The 24,617-nt window shown below is 39.6% G+C and overlaps 1 protein-coding gene across 1 annotated transcript; it reads left to right on the top strand.

The window, feature by feature from the left end:
• Nucleotides 1-4,097: 4,097 nt before the first annotated feature.
• On the top strand, nucleotides 4,098-22,912 carry cep126 (centrosomal protein 126; the record flags this gene model as incomplete). Its single annotated transcript, XM_081372709.1, has 12 exons — nucleotides 4,098-4,186; nucleotides 5,260-5,379; nucleotides 12,310-12,455; nucleotides 14,183-14,297; nucleotides 14,929-15,118; nucleotides 16,829-18,800; nucleotides 20,184-20,333; nucleotides 20,624-20,727; nucleotides 20,982-21,039; nucleotides 22,329-22,505; nucleotides 22,660-22,724; nucleotides 22,826-22,912. The coding sequence occupies 12 exons, from the start codon at nucleotides 4,098-4,100 to the stop codon at nucleotides 22,910-22,912; spliced, it is 3,273 nt and encodes a 1,090-aa protein (XP_081228835.1).
• Nucleotides 22,913-24,617: the final 1,705 nt, after the last annotated feature.

The raw sequence follows: 24,617 nt of genomic DNA, 5'->3' as shown, positions 1-24,617 counted from the left end.
GTAATGACTAAAGTGTTACCAAATCCATTGGAAGGAATTGATATTCAAAATCTTACAAAAATCTCAAAAGCTTACAATGACTTTAGTCAATATTAGGTTGTTATCATGTTTTTCACTTTAGAATACTGATCCAAATAATTAGTAGTCCCTTTAAAATGATGTAGTAATACTTGAGTCATTACTAGTGGGTTACCATTACCTTTTATTATAAAGTATGCATTATTCATGTTAATTATGAACCTGTAGATAGTAGTTCTCTGGGAGGTATGAAAAAATAGTAGTTATTGATAAGCTAATAATGAACTACCATATTCATCTGAGCGCGATTACTTACTAATTCATTAATCAGAGTTTCTTGTTAGTTAATAGTAGTTACTAGAGTGTTACTAATGCATTACTCATTTGTTCCTGTGTAGTTATTCATTAATGAAGGAACAGTATTCTAAAGTGTTACCCTATTTTTACAAAGTTACCATGAAATCAAAATGGACGGTTCTTATTTCTCAATGGAATATTGCATTATTTTAAATAATTTATCCATGCACATCATTTTTTATTCAAATGGCATCATAATTTTTAATAAAATTACTTTGTTCACAAACTAGACACTAAATTTTGTGTTACATTTTGAGTTCCGTTATTGTTTTACTATTTAAATTTGGCAATTTCAAGTCTTTTATTGTGACAACTTACCTCATATAGTCTAACAATATTCCCCATATTGGGGGCATGTTGTCACTAAAGGTCAACATGTGTTCAGCTGTAGGCCTATCTTTTTTCTTTTCTTCCTGAGCAATAATTATCAAAAAATAAAGGGAAAAGTATGACAACTAGCCCCAGTCTGTGCTATTTATATTCCTTCTCAAAACATGGGGATAAATTCATCCTTTAAACACACTCCGGTCGAACAAAGAGAGGGCCAATCAATCCTAGACGATGCAGTTTGCTAGACACTTTTTGTGACACGTCAGCCGCCAGTCTGGGAGAAATGATCACTCATGTTACCCTGAGGGCCACAATAAAAGGGAGGAAAGCTGGCTTTCACTGTCAGACTCTCTGTGCTACTGAAGCACTTTCCTTCTCAGATGAGAGTTCGACACAATTGTACTAGCAAAATATATCTGACCCCCATCTCTCCAGACAGATTCTCTTTCCCACACATACACACACACACATTTACCCACCCACGATTTAGAACAAAAAAAGGGACACCAGCGCCCTCTAGAGCAGAAACACACATCAGTCAAGTGGCATTAATGGTGCATTAATGTCTCCTGCTGGAGGAAATGACACTTACATAGATAACCCTGTAGTTCAGTTTCAGTTCAGTCCCTAAAGATGAAAGAGGGCCAGTATCTCAAGGGGTTTTGCCAGTTTTGTAATGCGTTAATGTGTGTTAATATCAGGATTGTATAAGAGCTTTAATCCCCATGCGGTGTGGAAGAGCACTTCTGTGGCCGCATACATTTCACACCCTCAGTGTTTCATTGTGACTGTAAATCCGGATCAGAGAGGATGTCTCACAGTAACTGGATTACAGAGATCTGGATTACATTTGTCCTCCACATGCTTAGCCTGGGTTTATTATTTGCGTAGTACAAACAGAGGTTCAAGAGGGAAATAGAAGCAACAAGAACCTGGGAGCCATTAATTCATTTCAGATCCCTTGTAAACACCAGCTTAACTGTGGAAGCAAAACATATGGCTTATAAAAGATTGCTAGTGTAAGATCAAATATTACCGGGGAACTTTTGTTTTACTCTTTGCAGCAATTCAAAACTAATCCATACTACTTTATTTGTATATAGGCTTGTAAATATGTCAATCTAATGACAGATTATAACAGATTAAATGTACAGTATTGTAAAGTTTGATTCTAAGCACTTTTTCAATTGAACTGTATAGAAAAAAAACAATGTATGAAAACATATAAAAATACTTGTTGTAGTAGTAGTTTAAACTAATAATTTATAGTAGTAGAAAAGTCATTTACAAAAGTAATATACTAAATGAGCAAAGAAGTACTTATATATTTTCTTATATATGTTATATATTATATATAAGATTTTAATTGATTGTATATTTCTGTTTATAAATTATTATAGCACATTGGACAATTAAACAAAAAGATTAATAGAGAAATACTTGCAGATGTTTTCAGTATTTTCCTTTAAGTGACTCCTCTTGTATTTATAAATTGTACATAATACTTTTTCTATTTATTCATTTTGTGTTTATTTTATGTTTTTTTTTTTATTCACTCACTCTACTTTCCCTCTACTGTTGTGTTTTTACCTGTGTGATGTGTGCATTTTCACTCATTTTCACTCACTTATCCTTTTTTTGCACGTGTGTGAAGTGTGTATTTACAGATGCCGATGTCTGAACGCAGAAGCAGGATTCTGATAAATCTCAAGCGTACAAGGGTCACTCACAGAAAGACAGTCGTGTACAGATCCTTGACAGCGAGAGGCCGTGGTTCAAAAGAGGCTATGTCATGCTGGAAGAACCATACCTGAACCGGTCGACAAGGCTTGTCAGCTGCTTTCATTCACAGCCTAACATCTCTAACCCAGCAGTTTTGCTTCAATTCACACTCTGCCACGGGTGTGACAAGCAGGATCAAACCTGGGTGGACCTGCGATTCACAACTTCAGTTCAGTGCAGTTAATGTGTGAAATGTCTTCAATTAGGCCTACAAAAAACTGACTCCGAACTGACACTGCGGGTAAACGTTTGGAAAACTTAAAGGGTTAGTTCACCCAAAAAGAGAAATTCTGTCATGAATTACTCACCCTCAAGACAACGCAAGACTTTTGTCTTCAGAACACAAATGAAGATCTTTTTGTTGAAATCTGAGAGCTTTCTGTCCCTCCATTGACAGCTACACAACTACTACTTTGAGGCTTCAAAAAGTTCATATGAATTGAGCGGTTTAGTCAAAATTTTCTGAAGAGACTCGATCACTTTATATGATGAACAGATTTAATGTAGGCTTTTATTCACAAATAAACATTCATCAACTCACACATCAGTTGTGGTAAACAGAAGCTCAATCATTTTTGAAGCATTAAAGTTGTAGTTGTGTAGCTGTCAATAGAGGAACAGAAAGCTCTCGGATTTCATCAAAAAGATCTTCATTTGTGCTCTGAAGATGTACTAAAGTTTTACGGGTTTGGAACGACATGAGAGTGAGGATTTAATGACAGAATTTTCATTTTTTGGGTGAACTAACGCAACACTGTTGGACCTTGTGATATCCATAGAGGTGATATCCCATTAGTGAACCAATTCCTCTTTTGAATGGGATCTTTTCAATGAATCAGTTGTACCTGTTCACAAAACCGATGTGCGCAAGAGAACTGACTGACTCAATCAGCCAAAAATATTAACATTATTTATGTTAATTCAATGCATTTTATGTTGTAAATAAAAATGTTTTATTAACTAAATGGCTGTAGAAAACTGAAGTAAGACACCAGAAAGTGCAACACAGTTATTTAATACAAAAACACAAACTATAATAAACATTATAATGTGCGCTTACCTGTATTGACTCAACGGCTCTGATTTTAACAAATACCAAGGACCACGCCATGACGTAATTGCGTAACGACGCAAAGAATCGATTCGCGTAAACGAGTCGATTCGGTCGATTCCATTCGCATCCAGCAGGTGTCAGCAGTGTGATGAACATCAATCGCTTCTGATAGACGTGACCGCGCCTCCACCGTGAGTTTGTGTCAGTTGTCAAGGAAGCGCGTCGATGGTTACCAAATACCGACATGGCGTAACTGTTTCAGCGGCAGCGAACGACGATAAAGTCTTACCTTCGCCTGCTTTAATTTAAAACAATGTCAAGATAGCATACACTCGGGTTTGGTCTAGATGAATCAAGTATCAAACTACAGGAAGTTATAAAGTCATAGGTTTTGCGCTTTGTGTCTGTGTTTAGCTGTCTCACTGGCTGGCTTGTTTTCATCTTACTCTCATTCTTTAGAGCACCAATATTTTTAACCAAAGCATATCAATTCTGCTTTTGCCAGCTATGTTTTTGCGCGGTCGTTCCGACGTCAATAGGATGCAGCTTCTGTTGTATGGATGAGAAGTGTGGTGTTGAGACCTGTCATCAGCGTGTCATCCTGATATTCGGGATGCCAGTCCTGGAAGACACACTTTACTACTCGTATCCTTTTCCTTGTCTGAACAACCAGCGTCAATGTAAGGTGATTGTTCTCATACTTTTACTTGTGGCGTATAAACTACAGTAGCCTACTTACACAACAGGCTTTATTTATTAATCGTGGCATACCATAGCAAAACTGAGTTTTCATCAGCCATAACTCCAGTCTTCAGTGTCACATGATCCTCAGAAATCATTCTAATATGATGATTTATTATCAATGTTGGAATCAGTTGTGCTGCTTATATATATATATATATATATATATATATATATATATATATATATATATATATATATATATATGTAACCTGTGATGCTATTTTTAAGATTCTTTAATGAATAAAAAGTTTAAAAAGAACAGCATTTATTTTAAATAGAAATCTTTTGTAACAACATAGACTCCCTTTCAAAAGTTTGGGGTCAGTAAATTTTTTGAAAGAAATTTATACTTTTTATTCTATTAATTAATGTGTTAAATTGATTAACAAAAGGTGATAGTAAAGATTCATATTGTTAAAAAAAAAAGATTTATATTTTGAACTAATTCTGTTCTTTTAAACTTGTTATTCTTCAATTAATCCTGAAAAAATGTATCACAGGTCCCCCAAAAAAATTAAGAACAACTTGTTTCCAACATTGATAATAACTGATTGTCAAATCATATTAGAATGATTTCTGAAGGATCACTGACTGAAGACTGGAGTAATGATGCTGAAAATTCAGTTTTGCATCACAGATATACATTTTATTTTAAAGTATATGCAACTAGAAAAACATTATTTTAAATTGTAATAATATTTCACAATATTATAGTTTTTTTTCTGTATTTTTAATCAAATAAACGCAGGCTTGATGAGCATAAGAGACTTCTTTCAAAACATTAAAAATAGTAGTTCCCAAATTTTGACTGGTACTGTATTATTTATTTATATATATATATATATATATATATATATATATATGTATATATATGTTATTTGTGTGTTATTTCTTTGTTGTTGTGTTTTTTTCATTATGTGCTTTGCATATCATCAGATGATAATTATACCTTCCTTGACTTTGCATCACATTAGAAACATTAGATCAAGTTTACATGGAGAGACTGAAAATGAAAGGGAAGTACTGATAAAAGAACAGAGGTACTGTCGGGCTCGGGCTCGCAAGCTCTCCCTGGAAACAAATCGCAGACGAAAGTAAGTGTGTCAAAAATAAATCAGATTGTGTAGAAAGCCTTATAGTGACTTTACTTAGGAGGTCGACTAATTTACATGAATGTTTTTCAGCATCCAGATCTTAAGTTAATGCATTTGTATGCTTTGAGATACTGTAACATTTTGTTTTCTTTTAATCAACTGTTTTGATTTCACTATTTCATTTCAAATGTTCTGCCAAATTAATTTTAACGTACAAATGTGTAACGTACGAAAAAAATATTTAAAGTAGTTTTAGATTAATATTTACAGAACATTTCATATTGCTTAATACCACAGTGACGTTAATAAAGCTTTAATACATTAGCTCATCCTTGAACTGGATTTCTACCCGAGTGCCGTCGGATTGCTTTCCATCGGCTATAGAGGTGAAGATGACAACTCTCAAGGTGATGACACACAGGGCAACTTTTTGAGCAATGTTGCCGTCAACGGGCAACCAGATGAGACACAGGGCCCACGACCGATCTAAATTATCCAGATATAAATTTATTGCCCATTTTCAATGGGAAAATGCCCAAGCAACAATTGCTCGGCAAGATTGCCCAGTAACATTGCTCAAAATGTTGCCCTGTGTATCATCACCTTCATGATTCCACGCTCATTGACAGCGTCATCAAGCTACGCCTTTGTTGTTGTTTTGAAAAAGCAACCTCTAGTGGCGAAACTTACATACTGTGCCTTTAAAATAATGAAAACGTTTTATTTACTTCCTGTTGAGGGCCTGATTAAACAGTTGAATTGGTGAAGAAAAAATACTTTTTTGGGGGGGGAAATACGTAAATTCATAAAACTTTAACACAAATTAAATGGATAATTTTATATTTATGGGGAAAAAAATTGCTGCCCATTTAAATGATTTCTTTATGTCAACTGCCCATTTATTTCCTAAAATATTGAATACATTGCGACATGAATATCAAACTGCACAGCTCTAGCCTGTTGGTCTCTGGAGACCTGTTTTTAGATGAGGTGGGAAAAACAAGAAAAAACTAGCGTCAGCGTATTCACCATGGAGGCAACTATGCTAAAAGACTGCAGGGTAAGAGTAGCAGAGATCAGAAGCAATGCACAGCTGCTGAATTTGGTGTTGACAGTGAGTGTCAGATATGCTAAGAACTGTCTCCATGCTGTTAATGACTCAGTCTGGCTGTTTGACCAGGTCAATCCGTGTGCACACTGAAAGTGAAGCTACCCGACAGGCCACGGATACTGTTATTTAATCCTTTATTTGTCAGCCAGGATTTACCAGCTTGAAATAGAAGCTCTAAGAGCAAAGTTACGTTTCTTTATAGAAGGCAGTGATGGTGAGGCAGATAAATACGTTCAGAGAAGGCTGAGACACAGATCCTGAGCTATTTTTGTTGTGATTAAATAATTCCTGAAAGATATAGAGTATATTTAAAGGATTTATGAGTATGTGAGTGTCAATGACAGGACATTTATTATTGTCTGATATTTTTTGGCAACCTAGAGACATAAAAAAAAAAAAAAAAAAATTAAAAGAATGAAAATCACAGAGTCAAGGCAAAACCTCTGTTTAGGTTTCCTTGTGTTTCTTCCCAACACACACACACACACACACAATTTATTCAGAAATACATTCAAAATGCAGTTCATGCATTCACTGAAATGTTGTACTAAAATTAATCTGGTAGCACTTTATTTTACAGTCCTGTTCCCCATGTACATACTACACTCACCTAAAGGATTATTAGGAACACCTGTTCAATTTCTCATTAATGCAATTATCTAATCAACCAATCACATGGCAGTTGCTTCAATGCATTTAGGGGTGTGGTCCTGGTCAAGACAATCTCCTGAACTCCAAACTGAATGTCAGAATGGGAAAGAAAGGTGATTTAAGCAATTTTGAGCGTGGCATGGTTGTTGGTGCCAGACGGGCCGGTCTGAGTATTTCACAATCTGCTCAGTTACTGGGATTTTCACGCACAACCATTTCTAGGGTTTACAAAGAATGGTGTGAAAAGGGAAAAACATCCAGTATGCGGCAGTCCTGTGGGCAAAAATGCCTTGTTGATGCTAGAGGTCAGAGGAGAATGGGCCGACTGATTCAAGCTGATAGAAGAGCAACTTTGACTGAAATAACCACTCATTACAACTGAGGTATGCAGCAAAGCATTTGTGAAGCCACAACACGCACAACCTTGAGGCGGATAGGCTACAACAGCAGAAGACCCCACCGGGTACCACTCATCTCCACTACAAATAGGAAAAAGAGGCTACAATTTGCACGAGCTCACCAAAATTGGACAGTTGAAGACTGGAAAAATGTTGCCTGGTCTGATGAGTCTCGATTTCTGTTGAGACATTCAGATGGTAGAGTCAGAATTTGGCGTAAACAGAATGAGAACATGGATCCATCATGCCTTTCATGCCATCATGTTTTCTTGGCACACTTTAGGCCCCTAAGTGCCAATTGGGCATCGTTTAAATGCCACGGCCTACCTGAGCATTGTTTCTGACCATGTCCATCCCTTTATGACCACCATGTACCCATCCTCTGATGGCTACTTCCAGCAGGATAATGCACCATGTCACAAAGCTCGAATCATTTCAAATTGGTTTCTTGAACATGACAATGAGTTCACTGTACTAAAATGGCCCCCACAGTCACCAGATCTCAACCCAATAGAGCATCTTTGGGATGTGGTGGAACGGGAGCTTCGTGCCCTGGATGTGCATCCCACAAATCTCCATCAACTGCAAGATGCTATCCTATCAATATGGGCAAACATTTCTAAAGAATGCTTTCAGCACCTTGTTGAATCAATGTCACGTAGAATTAAGGCAGTTCTGAAGGCGAAAGGGGGTCAAACACAGTATTAGTATGATGTTCCTAATAATCCTTTAGATGAGTGTATGTACTTATTATAATTATTAAAATAACCGGGTAATTACTAGATACTAACCCTGAACCCACTCCCTAAACCTAACCTAAACCCATGTAGTTACCTTATATTAACCAGTACTTTCTTAGGTAAGAACACTGTAAGTACATGTAAGTGCACATACAAACAAAGTGCAACCATTCATTTTGATATTTGAAGGTAAAAAATACCAGGGTTATACAAACGTCCTTATATCATAATGAAGAAAAAAAGCCTCATTAAAAGTAGGGTCGGCATTGTCACGTTTACCGTCTGTCTGTATCTGCACTACATTACCCAGGATCCTCTTTGGCACAACTGCATTCACTCTCTCAAGATTACTAATCACCTGCACCTGTTCATCATCAGTAACCTCATCAAGCTCTATAAAACACTCACCATTGCCCCAGTTCATTGTCAAGTCTCCAACAGGAACAGTCCATGATCCGTTGTCTCCTTCGCCTCTGATGCATCGAGAATCCAAGATGTAACGTATACTTACCTGAAACACTAACCTCTGTGTCATTGTTGTGCTGTCTTCAGAAATCCTGTCCGATTCCATGCTGCCTGTGATCCTGTGTTCCCTCGAGTTTCCAGTGTTTCATCCGAGCTTGCTTGCTGCCGACCGCATCTGAAAGAGAAGAGACAAATATTAATGAACTGTGATTGCTTGACATCAACTTATCCGAAGTGAAAGTGCTTACCTGCTTTTCGCCCCACATCGAGTTATCTACACGGAATCTGCACTTGAATTCTATGAATACTCACCTTGCACTCTTGTCATCTGTAAATAAAGCTGTGTTTGGATTCACTTACCTCTGTCTCCTGGCCTGTATCCTGACAGAAGACTTGACCTATATACCGCTATGGATCCTACACAGCCCACAGACAGTGCTTCCGCGAACCCCACAGAATCCACTATGTTCGACCAGAACGGTCGTACTCTGGAAGAATTTGCTGAAGTTTTCCTTCACCTTTACCAGGATGGGAGCTGGGATGAGGACTTCCTGCAACAGCAGTTCTGGAGTGGGTTAGACGATCCACTCGCCCAGATACTGCTGTTAGATGATCTCAATCTACCTCTCATCAAATTCATTGACCGCACGCTGTGGGTATGTGGTTCCTTACTCACCGTGGGAGACATCCAGCCCGATCTCCATGTCCAGCCCGATCTTCGCTTATAGCCAGATCTTCATGTTCAGCCCGATCCTCACCTCGTCAGCCCAGGCAAACCCACAGTACCACTCCCCGCTGAGCACCGTATCCGTTCTGGATCAGTGACTGAGATCACATGGCCCAGAACACGAAAACTTATTTCAAACAGTGCTGATCTGGCGTCTAAAGTGTTTGACCCCGCTTTGATGTCCGTCCGGGGAGCTCGCAGGTCTGCTCCACGTTCCACCAAATCCACCGAGCCAGTCGTCTGCCCGGTCGAGCCAGAGCCAGTCGTCTGCCCAGTCGAGCCAGAGCCAGTCGTCTACCCTGTCGGGCCAGAGTCAGTCGTCTGCCCAGCCAAATCTGAGCACATCGTCTGCCCAGCCGAGCCTGCTCGTCACGACTGCCCTGCCCAGCCACCACTTCCTACAACGCCATTTCGCCGACGTAAGAGGAAGAGGACCCGTCAGGCTCGCCAGACTTCGGAGGACATACCCGGAGTCCTCGCCCTGTCAGCCCCGCCTCGGTGCCACGCCATGTCCGAGTCACACCACGCCAAACCTGAGACCCCTCAAGCCGAGCCTGCACTTCACGCCAGTCCAGCCGAGCCTGCATTTCACGCCAGTCCATCCGAGCCGGCACTTCACGCCAGTCCAGCCGAGCCTGAGACTGAGAGCGGCATGCCCGCCGAGCCTGAGACTGAGAGCGTCATGCCCGCCAAGCCTGAGACTGAGAGCGTCATGCCCGCCGAGCCTGAGACTGAGAGCGTCATGCTCCACGAGCCAGAGCCAGTTGTCGGCCCAGATGAGCCGAGTCCAGTTCCGAGTCCAGTTCCGAGTCCAGTAGTCTCCTGTCCAGTTCCGAGTCCAGTTCCCGAGTCCAGTAGTCTCCTGCCCTGTAGAGCCAGAGCCAGTCTTCGAGCAAGAGCCAGAGCCAGTCTTCAAGCAAGAGCCAGAGCCAGTCTTCGAGCAAGAGCCAGAGCCAGTCTTCGAGCAAGAGTCAGAGCCAGTCTTCGAGGAAGAGCCAGAGCCAGAGCCAGTCTTCGAGCAAGAGCCAGAGCCAGAGCCAGTCTTCGAGCAAGAGCCAGTGCCAGTTTTCCCAAAGGCGTTTACTTCGCCGCTGGTCCCGTCCAGCCCAGAGCTTCCTTCGCCGCTAGTCTCGCCCAGCTTAAAACCCTCTTCGCCGTTGGTCCTGCCTGGCTCAAAGCCCTCTTCACCGCTGGTCCTGCCCAGCCCAAGACCCTCTTTGCTGCCGGACCCCCTCTTTCCTGTCAATTTCCCCATTAAGATTTTGGGGGGGGGGGGTAGTATACCTGCTAGGGGGACAGTGGAGGGCTCTCCGACGCGGTTCTCAGTGCCGCCATGGCCGCCCGAAGGGTCATCTCCGCCATGGCCGCCCGAAGGGTCATCTCCGCCATGGCCTCCAGAATGGTCATCTCCGCCATGGCCGCCCGAAGGGTCATCTCCGCCATGGCCACCCGAAGGGTCCTCACCACCATGGCCACCCGAAGGGTCCTCACCACCATAGCCACCCGAAGGGTCACCACCGCCCTGGACGCCCGAGGGTCTGACAGTTCCGCCCTGGCCACGCCCACAGCCTGTTCCGCCCTGGTCCCCTGACCAGCCTGCTCCGCCTGGACCGTCCTGGAGTCCAGGATGCCCACCCTCCCACCCCTTTGGATGTTATACGGCGCAAGATCCCGCCTTCGGGGAGGGGGGGGGGTAATGTCACGTTTACCGTCTGTCTGTATCTGCACTACATTACCCAGGATCCTCTTTGGCACACCTGCATTCACTCTCTCAAGATTACTAATCACCTGCACCTGTTCATCATCAGTAACCTCATCAAGCTCTATAAAACACTCACCATTGCCCCAGTTCATTGTCAAATCTCCAACAGGAACAGTCCATGATCCGTTGTCTCCTTCGCCTCTGATGCATCGAGAATACAAGATGTAACGTATACTTACCTGAAACACTAACCTCTGTGTCATTGTTGTGCTGTCTTCAGAAATCCTGTCCGATTCCATGCTGCCTGTGATCCTGTGTTCCCTCGAGTTTCCAGTGTTTCATTTGAGCTTGCTTGCTGCCGACCGCATCTGAAAGAGAAGAGACAAATATTAATGAACTGTGATTGCTTGACATCAACTTATCCGAAGTGAAAGTGCTTACCTGCTTTTCGCCCCACATCGAGTTATCTTCACGGAATCTGCACTTGAATTCTATGAATACTCACCTTGCACTCTTGTCATCTGTAAATAAAGCTGTGTTTGGATTCACTTACCTCTGTCTCCTGGCCTGTATCCTGACAGGCATAATCTTTTATTATAAATTATTTTATTTTATTTTTTACTTATATCATAGATAGGACTCCTGCAGACCCTCATGACTGTGTCAAGGTCAATAAGTCTCTTGAAATATTATTTTTAAATGAAATAATTTGACCTTTTTATGTTAGTTCAGGTTGTTTTATTATGATGATTAAATTATTCTGCATAATTTTAGTTTTTGCAGCATATGCACTGGTTTCTGTGCCATTAACAAATGAATTTAGCTGAAATGCATCTGTCAGAGAAGGCTCGGGTTTCTGTTGACCCTGGAAAGTAAACGTCTGAGATAACGACAGCATGCACAATGAGCTGATATTGCCAATTAGATTAAAGTCTCATTTCCATTTCAAATCAAGTGATGCATTTGATATGCTGCTCGCAGTTTCCAAAGTTCTCATCCATTCATCTTAAAACAAATGAATAAAGTTTTAAAGAGCACAGTCTGTGTGCAAAGCATTGTCTAACTGTCAGACGTCACGTCACGAAAACAGCATATATTTTCTTCCAGTCTGACTGTTTGTCTCGCGGTCTCTCCAGGGCTCTTGAGGAGAGAAGGAAACAGTGGGATGTTCAGGAGAAGAGATTGAGGGAGAATGTTCTTCAGCAGCGCCATCAGAAGGTCCAGGATGCCACAGAGAACTTCCAAAGAGCTCATCTCTCTCCTTCCCAAAGGAAAAGACCAGGTAAGTTCAATGAAACAGTGAACTCATCCGTTCCGAGCGATTTCCAAATGTGATTTTAAATCAGATACATATCCGATATCTGGACATCTGACCTGCTACGTATATATGCGTAGATCAGATTCAGCTTGGAATACCAAGCTACCACAAGGCGAAGGACATGTTTGCCCACAATAAATAGCTTTTTAATGTCATATTATGAAGCAGACATGTCTGTGCGTTTGCACTAAAATTCACAGCTTTTGAGGTGGAAACTGTATATGTTGGTAACAGATTGCTCACACAGAAACATTCAGGAGCATAGAAACTTGTTTTCAACCTCTGCCCTGTGAATTGTATAAATGAAATATCTTCGCTACTGAAAGCTACATTAGGTTCCACTTTATTTTGATAGTCCACTTTAGACATTCTACTAACTATAAAGCCCCTTTCACACAGTTCTTTGAACCCGGGAAATTGCCGGCAAATTGCCAGAGTGCCTTCTGTGTGAACGCAAACACGACCCGTGTTCAGTCCCGGAACGCGCGCTGTGTGAACAAAAGCCGTAATAATGCCGTGTCGTAGTGATGACGCTGAAGCCCGGATCGTTCGCCAGCTGTGAAATGGTACGTAATGCGCAAGTTTATGATCGAATCAGAGAAAAAAATGCACAAGCGTGGTTTCTCGAGAGAGAAATCGCAGCTCGTAAGCAAACTTAAGACACTGCTGAGACATTAAAGTCACATCGATGTCACGTGTCTTCACGGGATTTTTACGAGTTGTGTGTGAACGCACTCTCTGATTCCGGAAAATCACTGGCAGTGTGAATGAACCAAAATCAAACGAACCCGGGTCAAATCCCGTGTCACTTTATCCGTGTATTTTCCGGAATATCTGTGTGAAAGGGGCTTAAGTAACTTTGCAACTACATGTCAACTAACTGTCATTAGAGTATTAGTAGACTGTAGTAGACTCTCAGTAGACTGTTAGGTTATGGTTAGGTGTTAGGGTTCGGGTTAGTAGAATAAGTTGACTTGTAGTCAACAAGTTACTTATTGTCAGTAGAATATATGTTGGGGGACCAACAAAATAAAGTGTTAGCAAATATTAAGCTATTATACTCTAATGACAGTTAGTTGACATGTAGCTGCAAAGTTACTTATAGTAAGTAGAATGTCTAAAGTGGACTATCGAAATAAAGTGTTACCCTACATTATATTTTTCAGCAATTAGGTAATAACTTACACACTGTTTTTGTAATTAAACTCACAGCTTCACTATTACATAGAGACGCTGTACAGACGCAGGTAATTCACACTCAAAATCTCTCTCTCTTTCTCTCGTTAATTCATTTGAAATACTGTGTAATCTTACTGTACTACTTTATTTCACTTTTAAACAACCCGTACCCGTTCGGTCAAAATTTGCGCTGCAAACATCCATGACAGTTTTTAACTTATCCATGCTTTCAGGTAATCATAGCACCACCAGCCTATATAAATCATCGCATAGTAAAACAATCACCAACATAATAATTTAATGTAAACACAGATATCAGATACCAGTAGGATCAAAAGTGAATATAAAATATCGGACATGTTCAAAAGATCATATCTGTGCATGAAGCCTTGCAGTGTAAACACAGCCTAATTCATGTGTCTACAAGCGCTCTTTATCTCTTGAACTATTATTAAGCCAGTATGTGCTCACATCTCATCCATCATTTAAATAAAGTGATTTGTGTTTTGCAGCAGCCTTTAAGAGAAGAACACCCAACCTTGATGAAGCGCTACATCATATTCAAGGCAGTCCACTCTTATATACCAATCAATCTCAATTTTTGCCCAGTGCCTCCACTACTACCAGGTACGACATCACTGCCATGACAATATATCATTACTGGTTGAAGATACATTTTAGCAATGTTATGTAACAGCTTTCATGAATTCATTCCATTAGAGTGATGTTTCATGTTAAAGCTATCTTGACAATTATTTCAATTATTTTTAAAATAAAATAATTCAACAATTCAGACAGCTTAACAGATTCAAGTACACTGAGATATGAATATGTCTGGTCATATATGAATCAACATTTCCTGACAACTGTTTAAATGCATTTTAATAGTGTAACCAAAAAGAAAATTTTGAATGAATTAAAATAATGTTTTGTATAGTTATTTAAAATATGAATCATTTTGGCTACACTTAGAATGTTTTTTTTTTTTTTTTTTTATCATAGAGCTCTGTACAATTATAGATATTAGTGATGCCAGCTCGCTTGATATTTTTAAAAGAAAGCTAAAAATGTAAGAGCCTGTTAAATGGTGTAATAATGATATATACAGTATATATATATATATATATATATATATATGCTTGGTGCTCATCGTAATGCTTTTCATAGTAAAGCTGCATTTCTTACTTGTTAGAAAGATGCTATACAAATAAGTTCATGATCATTATAAGGCCTGCATTGAACCACTTGTTTGTTTCAGGAACTGCACTTCCTCCCCAAAGCCTTCAGGGGCCGCCTGTCACCTGCGTGCCTTATCTGTGGCTGAGGCCTACACCAAACTCCTGCAGGACAGCAGCCTGACTCACTTCAGGAAAAACCAGCTGTTCTTCCTCAATCAGCAGCAGGAGACACACACTGTTCCCACAGTAAAAGAGCAGGCCGATCCACAGGTTAATATACATATATGTTTTTGTTTCTTTACAGTGGTAAGATTGTAATTGTGATCAACTACTTTGCCCACGAATGTGTATGTTAAAAGCGTATTTGAGTATTTGCTAAGAGGGATAGCGGAGGATTTTTTTACTTCCGGGTGGAATACCTATACTATTGGTCCCTCAATTGTCAATCTTTCTGGTGAATCAATCAAACTTTTCAAAAAATGGAGAGGGCGGGTCTTATCTAAAATTCGGAAAGATCCTCCACTATACCTTTAAGGAGTATTATGAAGGTTTTAAGATCCGAATCCAACATTGTACTTTTAGCCCAGGGCTCTTCCTGCCACAACACGCTGCAGCATCTTCTGAACAAACTGAGGTCTTTTAAAGAGATGAGCTCATCCTGAGGCTTTAATCACACAAACGCATATTGAAACCACAGATACACATTCCCCTATCTCTATAACTCAAACAAACATTCTTTCCCTCTCAGACAGTCAGTTATGTCTTCTTACACACACTAGCTGGAATGTTACCTGCACTGGCTTGCAGCCAACACATCATTTAATACACTGAGCAGGACACAGAAGGTAATAACCCTATTTATAGGATAGGTTTTAGGCTTAGGTATTCCTGGAAAAGTGTTCCATTCTGTGCACAAATGTAGTCAGACTTATGAAATGCCCTTCATAGGAATGTCTGAATATCATGCCTTTAGGAAGCTGTTAAATTTTTTCATTTTTAGAAGATTTTAATGTTTGTATCCAAAAGATCCTTAAAACTGCAATCCTCTTGCATAAATGTAGAAATGTTACAAAAGTAATATATTATTAAAAGTAATATTTTAACACTTGTGGCACCTACAGCCATACGGCTGCACGCACTGTGTGTACCATGAGAGGGTGGTACGTTTTATTTTTACATTTTTTTTTTAATTGAATATTAGTCTATCTTTGTGCAGTCATGGCATATTGAGAAAGCAAGAGAGAATGAGAATAAATAAAGGTGTGCGTTTGTGTGTTTAAAGTCAAATGTGTGTATGTGTGAAAATAAATCTGATTGGCTAATTTAGTTTTGTTTAATTGACGCTTTTTCCACACACGAAAAATTATACTACAGATAGTTAATCTTTAAAACCAGACTCAAAATAAGTAAACGCTCTCTAAAACAGCTGAACTTGATTGAAACATTTGCAAAAAGGCCTAAAACTATTGGGTAGGGATTGAGAAATGAAGCCTCTTAAATCTTTGAAGCTTTTCTCTGATTGTTTCAGGAAAAGATTCAAAGCATCAAGAGTGTTGAAAACCATGCCATCATGTGTGGCAAGTCAAATGTATTTTTTTTGCTAGTTCTGTGCGTACCCTAAGGTAAAATCCTGCAGGCACCCCTGATTTAAACTACCACTAAATTATACTTTTATTCAGCAAGGATGCAATACATTTATCAAAAGTGACATTAAAGAAATTTTCAATGTTGCAATTTTTTTTCATTCTTTTTCTTATTCATCGGAAGAATCCTGAAAAACAGAAACAGTTTCCACAAAAATATTAAGCAGCTCAACAGTTTTCAACATTGATTATAATAAGAAATGTTTCTTCAGCATATTAGAATGATTTATATGATTTACTTCCCATCCCTCTGCAGCATGCATGCAACATGATCTCCAAAAAGCACTTTGCCAGTATCAGTGCATAAGTGCTCTAATGTTTTTATATTGATTTTCAGGAGTATCTTGATACCCCACATAGTGAGACAGAGAGTCTGTCTAGTCTGGACAGCTTAGAGAATGGAGAACCTCAGAAGAGCCTTGACATTGCACCGGTTTGTGGCTCCCAGCAGAGCATCACCTGTGCCCAGTCTTTCTACCTCCCTGTGGATCCTTATAAGCTCCAAGACCCCAAAAGTCCTCAATCACCGTTGAGACAGTCCAACAACCCATGTTCACCATCTCACCCCTCCTCTTCTACAGCCAAGAGTTTCCTGGAGGAGATCTTAAACCAGAGAAGCAAACTCAATCCCAGCTCACTCTCACCAAAGGATCATGAGTCAGCAGAGGAAATCAGGAGTCTCCGAAATCACACGCAAGAAAGATTTGATAATTCCAAGGAACAATCACAGAACTTCAACGCCCAGTCTACTCCTGGTTGCCAAGAAGAGTTGTTGCAGCAGAACTTAGCACATTTGATAACTCATGATAATAACAGAAACCCTCAAGGGAAGATTTTGAAAGACAAAGGATCTGTGGTTGCCCACTGCAGAACGCAAGCCGTGCCAGAAAACACACCTCTGGAATTCTCAAGTCTGACTAAAGACTTCAAGTCAGAATCCAAACAGCAGATAAGAACCCCGGAGGAGAAATATGATAAACATTTATCAGAAACACAGACGGCTCTTCCAGCCAGCAGATACAAACACAGCAACAGTTCGTTCAAAGCCTTTTCAAGCTCAGCTGCCCATCTTTGCGTAAATTATCGGACTGACCCGAGTTCCCTGAACATGCAACCAATAGAAGCACTGAGTTCCTCACAGTCGCATAAACACAATCCAGATGTAGATGATGCCACAGCGCACAAGAGAGAATCCAAACCGCTGAGCATGGAGGAGAGTATACGCATACATCCTTCAGATCCTAAAAATGAAACGGATGTCACCAAATTGGCAAAGGCTAATATGTTGAAAAGCACAGAGGAACCAAACGGAACATCTGCAAATCCCGTGACCCACTCTGCCCTTAACAACAACGTCAGATTCCTGAAAGGGATTCTTAAAAATCATTTAAAATCCAAATCGGGAAATGTCAAATTCACTTACACCCCTGGCCATGTGCTTTTCACCAAAGAAGTGGCCATTTTAATCCGGGACAGTGTGGAGCTGGCCAGGACAAAACTCAATGAGCCAGAGCAGAATAGGACTATTAAGAAGAAACTACGTTGGTTTGATGAGGTGGATGGAGTTGAAGATGTGGACCGAGTGTTTCGAGCTAACCTGCCCCAACAAACCCAGAAACAGCTCTCTGCAGATCACTCGGACCATGTGAATTTACTCACAGGGGTATCAAAAAACATTTCCAATAAGACCTCTGCTGTTCCCACTGGGCCCCAATCCACTAGACAGGCCTGGACAGAGGTAGGGCCCCAAGAAATCCCCACACAGGAGCGTATCAGAGAGCCCACCTCTCAAAGACGAGCCCTTTGCATTGGGGGCTCAAGGATTCCCCGGAGAGCAGGCTCAGCCAGAGTCGGCTCGTGTCCCGTTACCTCCCGGGCCAGGAAGGGCACTATCATCAGACCGCAATCTGCCAGGGAAGCGCAACATGTGGCCAAGACCCAGGGGAAGATTTTGGTGCCTCGGCCCCCTCCAAAACCTGAAGTTGTGGAGTGTGGCCTGGCTGAGTGTCCCGTGTACATCTCCAAGGCATCCTGCTGTGATGATGGTGTGCAGGATCTGGGCCTGTGCAAAGATACTCCAGAGAGCCAGACAATAGTTCATCGGCCTACCGTCAGAACAGATCCAGCTCCACCTTACTGTAGCTACACCCACGAGACAAGCATCTGTTCCCTCTCCCCTCCAGATGCCCTTGCAGACAATCCCAGACGCAGGTGTGGAGAAATTGGGATCTGTTTGGACCGGACTCCCACAGATGAGGAGATCTCAATGCTGTGGCATGGAGTCCGGAGTGCTCTTGCCAGCAAAGACGGTAAAGAAAACCCCAAACTTAGTATTTATCACCTAACATGTTTTTTTTTTATTATTTCAACCGAGTGGGTTTAAAATCCCACTATACATCAGTGGATATTATGTTAACCCTACAAGGCCTGATATATCAAATAATGAAAATCGATTTTTTTTCACCTATTGAAACTTGAACATTTAAAAAAAAGACATAAAATGGAGTGCATATGTTTTTATGACATTAGATAAATATTATATGTCATATATTATAAAATTATACATTAGAAATTAATAATATGTTAATTTATAATTTAAATGTAATAAATGGAAGCAAGGGCATTATTGGTGAAGATTTTTAATTGTAATAATCAAGCAGACTGCATATATCAAAAAATAAATATACATTACACTGCAGTATATATGATAATTTTAACTAAAGTGGGCAAAATACTTTAAATGCATTGCAATGATAATTTAAATGTATATTCCTCAAATACATGCAGTATCATTATTGGATACATTTTCAACAGTTTTTCTATAAGTAATGTATGAAAGTATGCATAGATAGATTGTATACAACAGGTTTGTGTTCATCACGTTAATGGTGTTGAAACATTAGTAGCCATAAATCATAAAATATTAAATATGTTGTGATTGTTTGTAATGTGTCACATTGCGCAGCATTTTCTCTGATAAATGACTTGTCTTGTCATGCTTGGTTAGAACAAGATGTTGCACGTTCCAGCCTAACTATTTATTGCTTCCCTATTTCTGTGTTTTCCCATTCTGCATTTCATCTTTCCTTTAAAATTTTGGGAATGATTATTCACCTGCAGTGGAAAAAAGACACATTTTCAGTAGGTGTCTTTCAAATGACAAGAAACTTTCCAGCAACATATTACAAAATCAGCAGCTTCCCATGAACTTTCACTGCACCTTGTCATATAGTTGAGTCGATTGAATGAACTGAGCTCCCTTTGTGTGTCTGCGAGTCCAACGGCTTTGTTTGCGATTCTTGAGGGATGTTTTTCTAGAGTCATTGGTAAAGGCTCTTTTTTGGTGTTGGTCAGTTTTCTTTGGCCTTCTGCACAGCAGTGCACCACTTGGGATTACTACTCTGTTGAAATGGATCCATTTAATGATGGACTGTTGTTCCTCAGGGCTCAATTATTTTTATAACATCAGGAAACCTCTACATTTTGAGGACAGAGACCTCAAGAACAGTAGAAGTGACTTTCATAGTGACTTTGGGACCTTTCAGTTGAACTGTCTTACAGTTCTTTCTTGTCTCTCTCTCTCTCTCTCTCTCTCTCTCTCTCTCTCTCTCTCTCTCTCTCTCTCTCTCTCTCTCTCTCTCTCTCTCTCTCTCTCTCTCTCTTTCTTTCTCTCTCTCTCTGAATTGACTTAGGTGACCCTCAAAGTTTTCTTGCTCACAATGGCCCGTTGTCTTCTTTGCCTCAAGTCAGTGCCAGCCTGTCCCATGTTACCATCAATGGTGATAGTCTGATCAATGGTGTCAAAGGAGCCTCAAGAATGGGTGGCTTTTTCTTATCTTCCGGTAAAGAGGCTATAGGTTTGTCAAACAACCTCCAATAATACATGTTATACATACAAATGACTTATAATAGGCTACATACAAAAACCATGGCATTTGCCCCTGCCAGCAAAATATAAGTGATAAAATGATCTCTAGAGTTTCTACAGAGACATTAAAGCCACAGATATGTGAGGCCATACATCAAGACATTATTTTTCAGAGATTTATTGGTACCTTTGGTCACTGATCACTGAAATATTGCTGCTTGGATATGAATGTGCCTTTTAATCTGAGTTTCCCCTGTAAATCAGTGAAAAGTCCAATAAGAAGACAGTCTATGGAGAGTAGCATGGTGAAGAACAGCAGAAATCAAACTGCAGGAACCACACAGAGAAAGCCCAGCTGTCCTCATCAGGTGGAAATGCTCTTATTTTTTCAAACTACTGTACTAGAAAGCAAGAAAATGTTAAATATATAAATAAATACTAAATAATGCAGCCCCCTTGGAAGTTTTACACTGATCTTGTTTATAGTTTAAGGGCAAATATATTGTTGACAATATACTTGCGTTCATTTTTGTTTATATTAACCATGTTGCTGTTGGCTTTTTTGACATTTTTGAATTAAGTGTTTTGTTTTTTCAATAACTGTTTATTTGTGGTTTAACAGGTCACGGTGCCAAAAACTCAACACCCAAATAAAACTGGTCATACAGCAGACAGTGAAGGTAATTTATAATGTAAAGCAATATCTGATATCATATGTAGATATATGGGCCTTCTCTAGAGGCAAGAACAAAAAAAATCAGTTCAATCTCATGTACAAACATCATTAAAAATGCAGCATGTTTTTTAAAAATTCTCAACAAAAATGAAAATAGTGTCATTATTTATTTACCCTCATGTCAAAGGTTTACCCGTGAAGACAGAAGTCGTTTTAGCGCACAGCCACTTTAATGATGTTTTAATTCATTTATTTTTGGAGCGTCACAGCCCCTGGAATATGAACATGAGGGAAACCTTTGATTGTGAAATATTATTACAATTTAGAATAACTGTTTTCTATTGTAATAGCTATATTTTAAAATATAATTGATCAAGCTGGATTTTCAGCATCATTACTCCAGTCTTCAGTGTCACATGATCCTTCAGAAATCATTCGAATATGATGATTTGCTGCTCAGGAAACATTTCTGATTATTCTCAGTTGAAAACAGTTTTTGCTGCTTAATATTTTTGTGGAAATCAGGATACTTTTATTTATTTTTTTGGATTCTTTGATGAAATGAAAATTCAAAAATAACAGCATTTATTTGAAAGAGAAATCTTTCGTAACATTATAAACGCCTTTACTGTCACTTTTGATCAATTAAATTAACCTTGCTGAATGAAAGATTTAATTTCTTTCTTCTTTATGACCCCAAACTTTAGAACGGCAGGATTTTTTTTTTTCAATCAAACTGCAATTTAAAGACAGATTGTAAAACCCTTAAACCCCAAAGTATACTTCGATTTTTTTATGCGTAAGCTAGCGTATACACACAGTCGAATGTGCAGCCTTTCAAAGTATACTCCATTTGGTAGTGTGCGAACACATGCGCTCTAGAAAGTTTAATCTTTGTCCAGTGTCTGTGCTATTTTTCTCCAGAAGTTTTGACCTATAATAATGTCTTTGTATTATTTTAAACTAAAGTTGCAGGTATCTCATCATAACCCCCTCACACAAGCGTTTGTCAATCTGTGCGTCTGTTGTTGTTGCAGTCTCCAGTATTTTGTTGTTGTTCCATCAATTTAGTTTCCTTTTCTACTGTGAAACAACGGCTGGTGCCATTGTTGCCATCTTGTGGAACAATTGATTAGTGCAAAACAAATTCAATGTGTATGTGCGTATGGTGTGCGTACTATTCTGGTGACGAACTTTGCTGAACACGGACCCTCACGTATGCGTAAAACCCGAAGTATACTTTGACTGAACTGATGAGTTCAAGCATTAACACTCTTTTTCCCCGTGTTACAGGCCCAGAGGTGTCAGACGGTGCTCATGAAGTTGTGGACTGCGCTCAGACCCATAAGTCCTGCAACGGTCCAGCTGGTCCCCAGAGCCAGAGAATACGGTCCCTCAGCATCAGCGCTCTGTCACTAGAGGAGCAGAGGATCCTGCAGTCACTCGAGAGGCTGAATCAACGGCTGCAATGTCAGTTTCATTTCAAATTCTGTACATTTAATCCAAATAAGTTTATCAGATTTGAGGTGAACGCAAATAGCTTTTAATTGACCCTATGAATGTTTCTTGTTTGTTGGCATATGCATTCGATTAGCTCATACCTCCTGATTACTTGATTTAACAGATGTGCAGGACACAGCTGGTGGCATCCCAGCAGTGAGGGGCATCTTTGCTGTGGGTCCTGCACTTGTGAGTACTGGCCATGTGTTGAGATGAAGTGATCTGTTCCCCGGATCTAACGTGACCCGCTCACTGCTCTGTCCCCTCTCTCTCTCTTCTCATCCCTGCAGAACCAGACCGGTGAGGCTGTGGGTGTCACCATGCGTAGGCGAGGAGCCTCTGCCGACAATCGCACCCGAACGCAACAGCGTTACTGACTACACCTCCCATGATCCACCCCTCCCTCAACCACCTTCTCTGAACTGCACTTTGAAACCCTTTAAACCTTACAAACGCATGCTTCATATTTCTGAGACATACTCAAATGCTGTATTTAATTGTTTTCTAATCAGTTGTAATATCTGTGTGAAATGATTCTGGCAATACACAATGCTGTTGTGTAATACAATTTTATTTATAAGAAAAGTTATTTTATGCATTCATAATGCCTTTTGATTTATTTTTATAAATATATTTTCATAGGCATTTAATGTGATTAATGTACTGTATTTATATTCTAAACAATCTTGACTCTTGGAGAAAAATAAATGAATTTGAGAGAAAAAAATGAGCTTTTGTTCCTGAGTGGCAAAACAGGATGAAGGGCTTTTTGTGCAACTTGACCTCAGTCAAGTGTCAGTTAAGCATAAATGGATACAGATTTACGTTGTATGTGTGACATAATCATGACAGGTTTTTCTGGGTGTGTATTTTACATATGAGCATGTGTGTGTGTGTCTATGACCTATGTTTTGTGTTTGTGTAATCAGTGTAGGCATGGGAAATCTTATCTAGGCGTGTGACAGTGACATTTGAGTGACTATTAATTACTCCAGTGTATTGGAGACTCGACGCTCAGGCTTTTCAGGATAACTAAGTCAAACCAAGCTGTACTCTGTCCTGATGCTCTTGTACCATCACCACCCTATGACTGTTGTCATGTCATGTAACCCCTCTGGACAAAGCAGAACGTGTTTTGCTGTTAAAACCACGAGACCCTGGTCAATGGAACGAAAAAAGTCTAGAGACGCATTTTTTAAATGTTTCAACTTGATTTCAATGCCGTGTCATGCGCGAGACGCTGCAAGACACGAGCGCGATGGTTAAAGACGTCAGTCTAGGGCGAGTTTACGTTAAGAAAACAATGGAAAAGTAGCAGTGGAATGGATAACATTCTGTGTGAACAGTCCCAATTCTTTTTTACAACACGTACTATTCTACACAATCAATTACTATTTCCAAGAAGGTTTTTAAAAATAAAAATAGTAAATTTATTTTTGGTGACAAAGTCCTAATAACAATTTGAAAAAATTAACACATTTCGGAATGTATTTGGTACATTATCTTTCTAGTGACACTATAGTTATATAGCTATATTACTTATTGAATATACTTGGTGTCATAAATTTGCATGTTTAATTATTGTCCGAAACTTTTTTACTGTCCCAAAGTTTGGGGTCGGTAATATTTTTAAAATGTTTTTGAAAGAAGTATCCTACACTTACAATTGCTAGAATTTTTTTTTTTTTTATGTCTTTAAAATATTAAAGACTAAATGTCTTAATAAATTTAATGCTGACATTATTTTTTATTTAAATTAATAAAATATATATAATGTCTGCATCCAAATTCTGCCTTCAGAGAGGATGCATTCCAAGGAAGGAATCAAGACAGGTACAATTTTGGCTTCACTTCCTGACTCCTGAGATACCTTCATCTCAGCGATTTCTTTGATATCCCACAATCCTGTGTTTTCCATTCTGTGACAGTTGAGCTAAAAAAATAAAGATGGCATCTGAAAACTGCGGTTGGTTGTGGGTAAATGTGTAAAAAGTTATAGACCAATGTTTTCGACTTTTGATGTCATTTCTAGAAATAAATTATTATTGTAGTAATTAAATATTCACTTAGTTTTCACCAAAG

The sequence above is a fragment of the Scardinius erythrophthalmus genome (genome assembly GCF_964197995.2).
Source record: "Scardinius erythrophthalmus genome assembly, chromosome: 8".
Taxonomy (NCBI): domain Eukaryota; kingdom Metazoa; phylum Chordata; class Actinopteri; order Cypriniformes; family Leuciscidae; genus Scardinius; species Scardinius erythrophthalmus.
The sequence above is the reverse complement of the archived record's forward strand: the minus strand, read 5'-3'. Positions and strand labels throughout refer to the sequence as shown.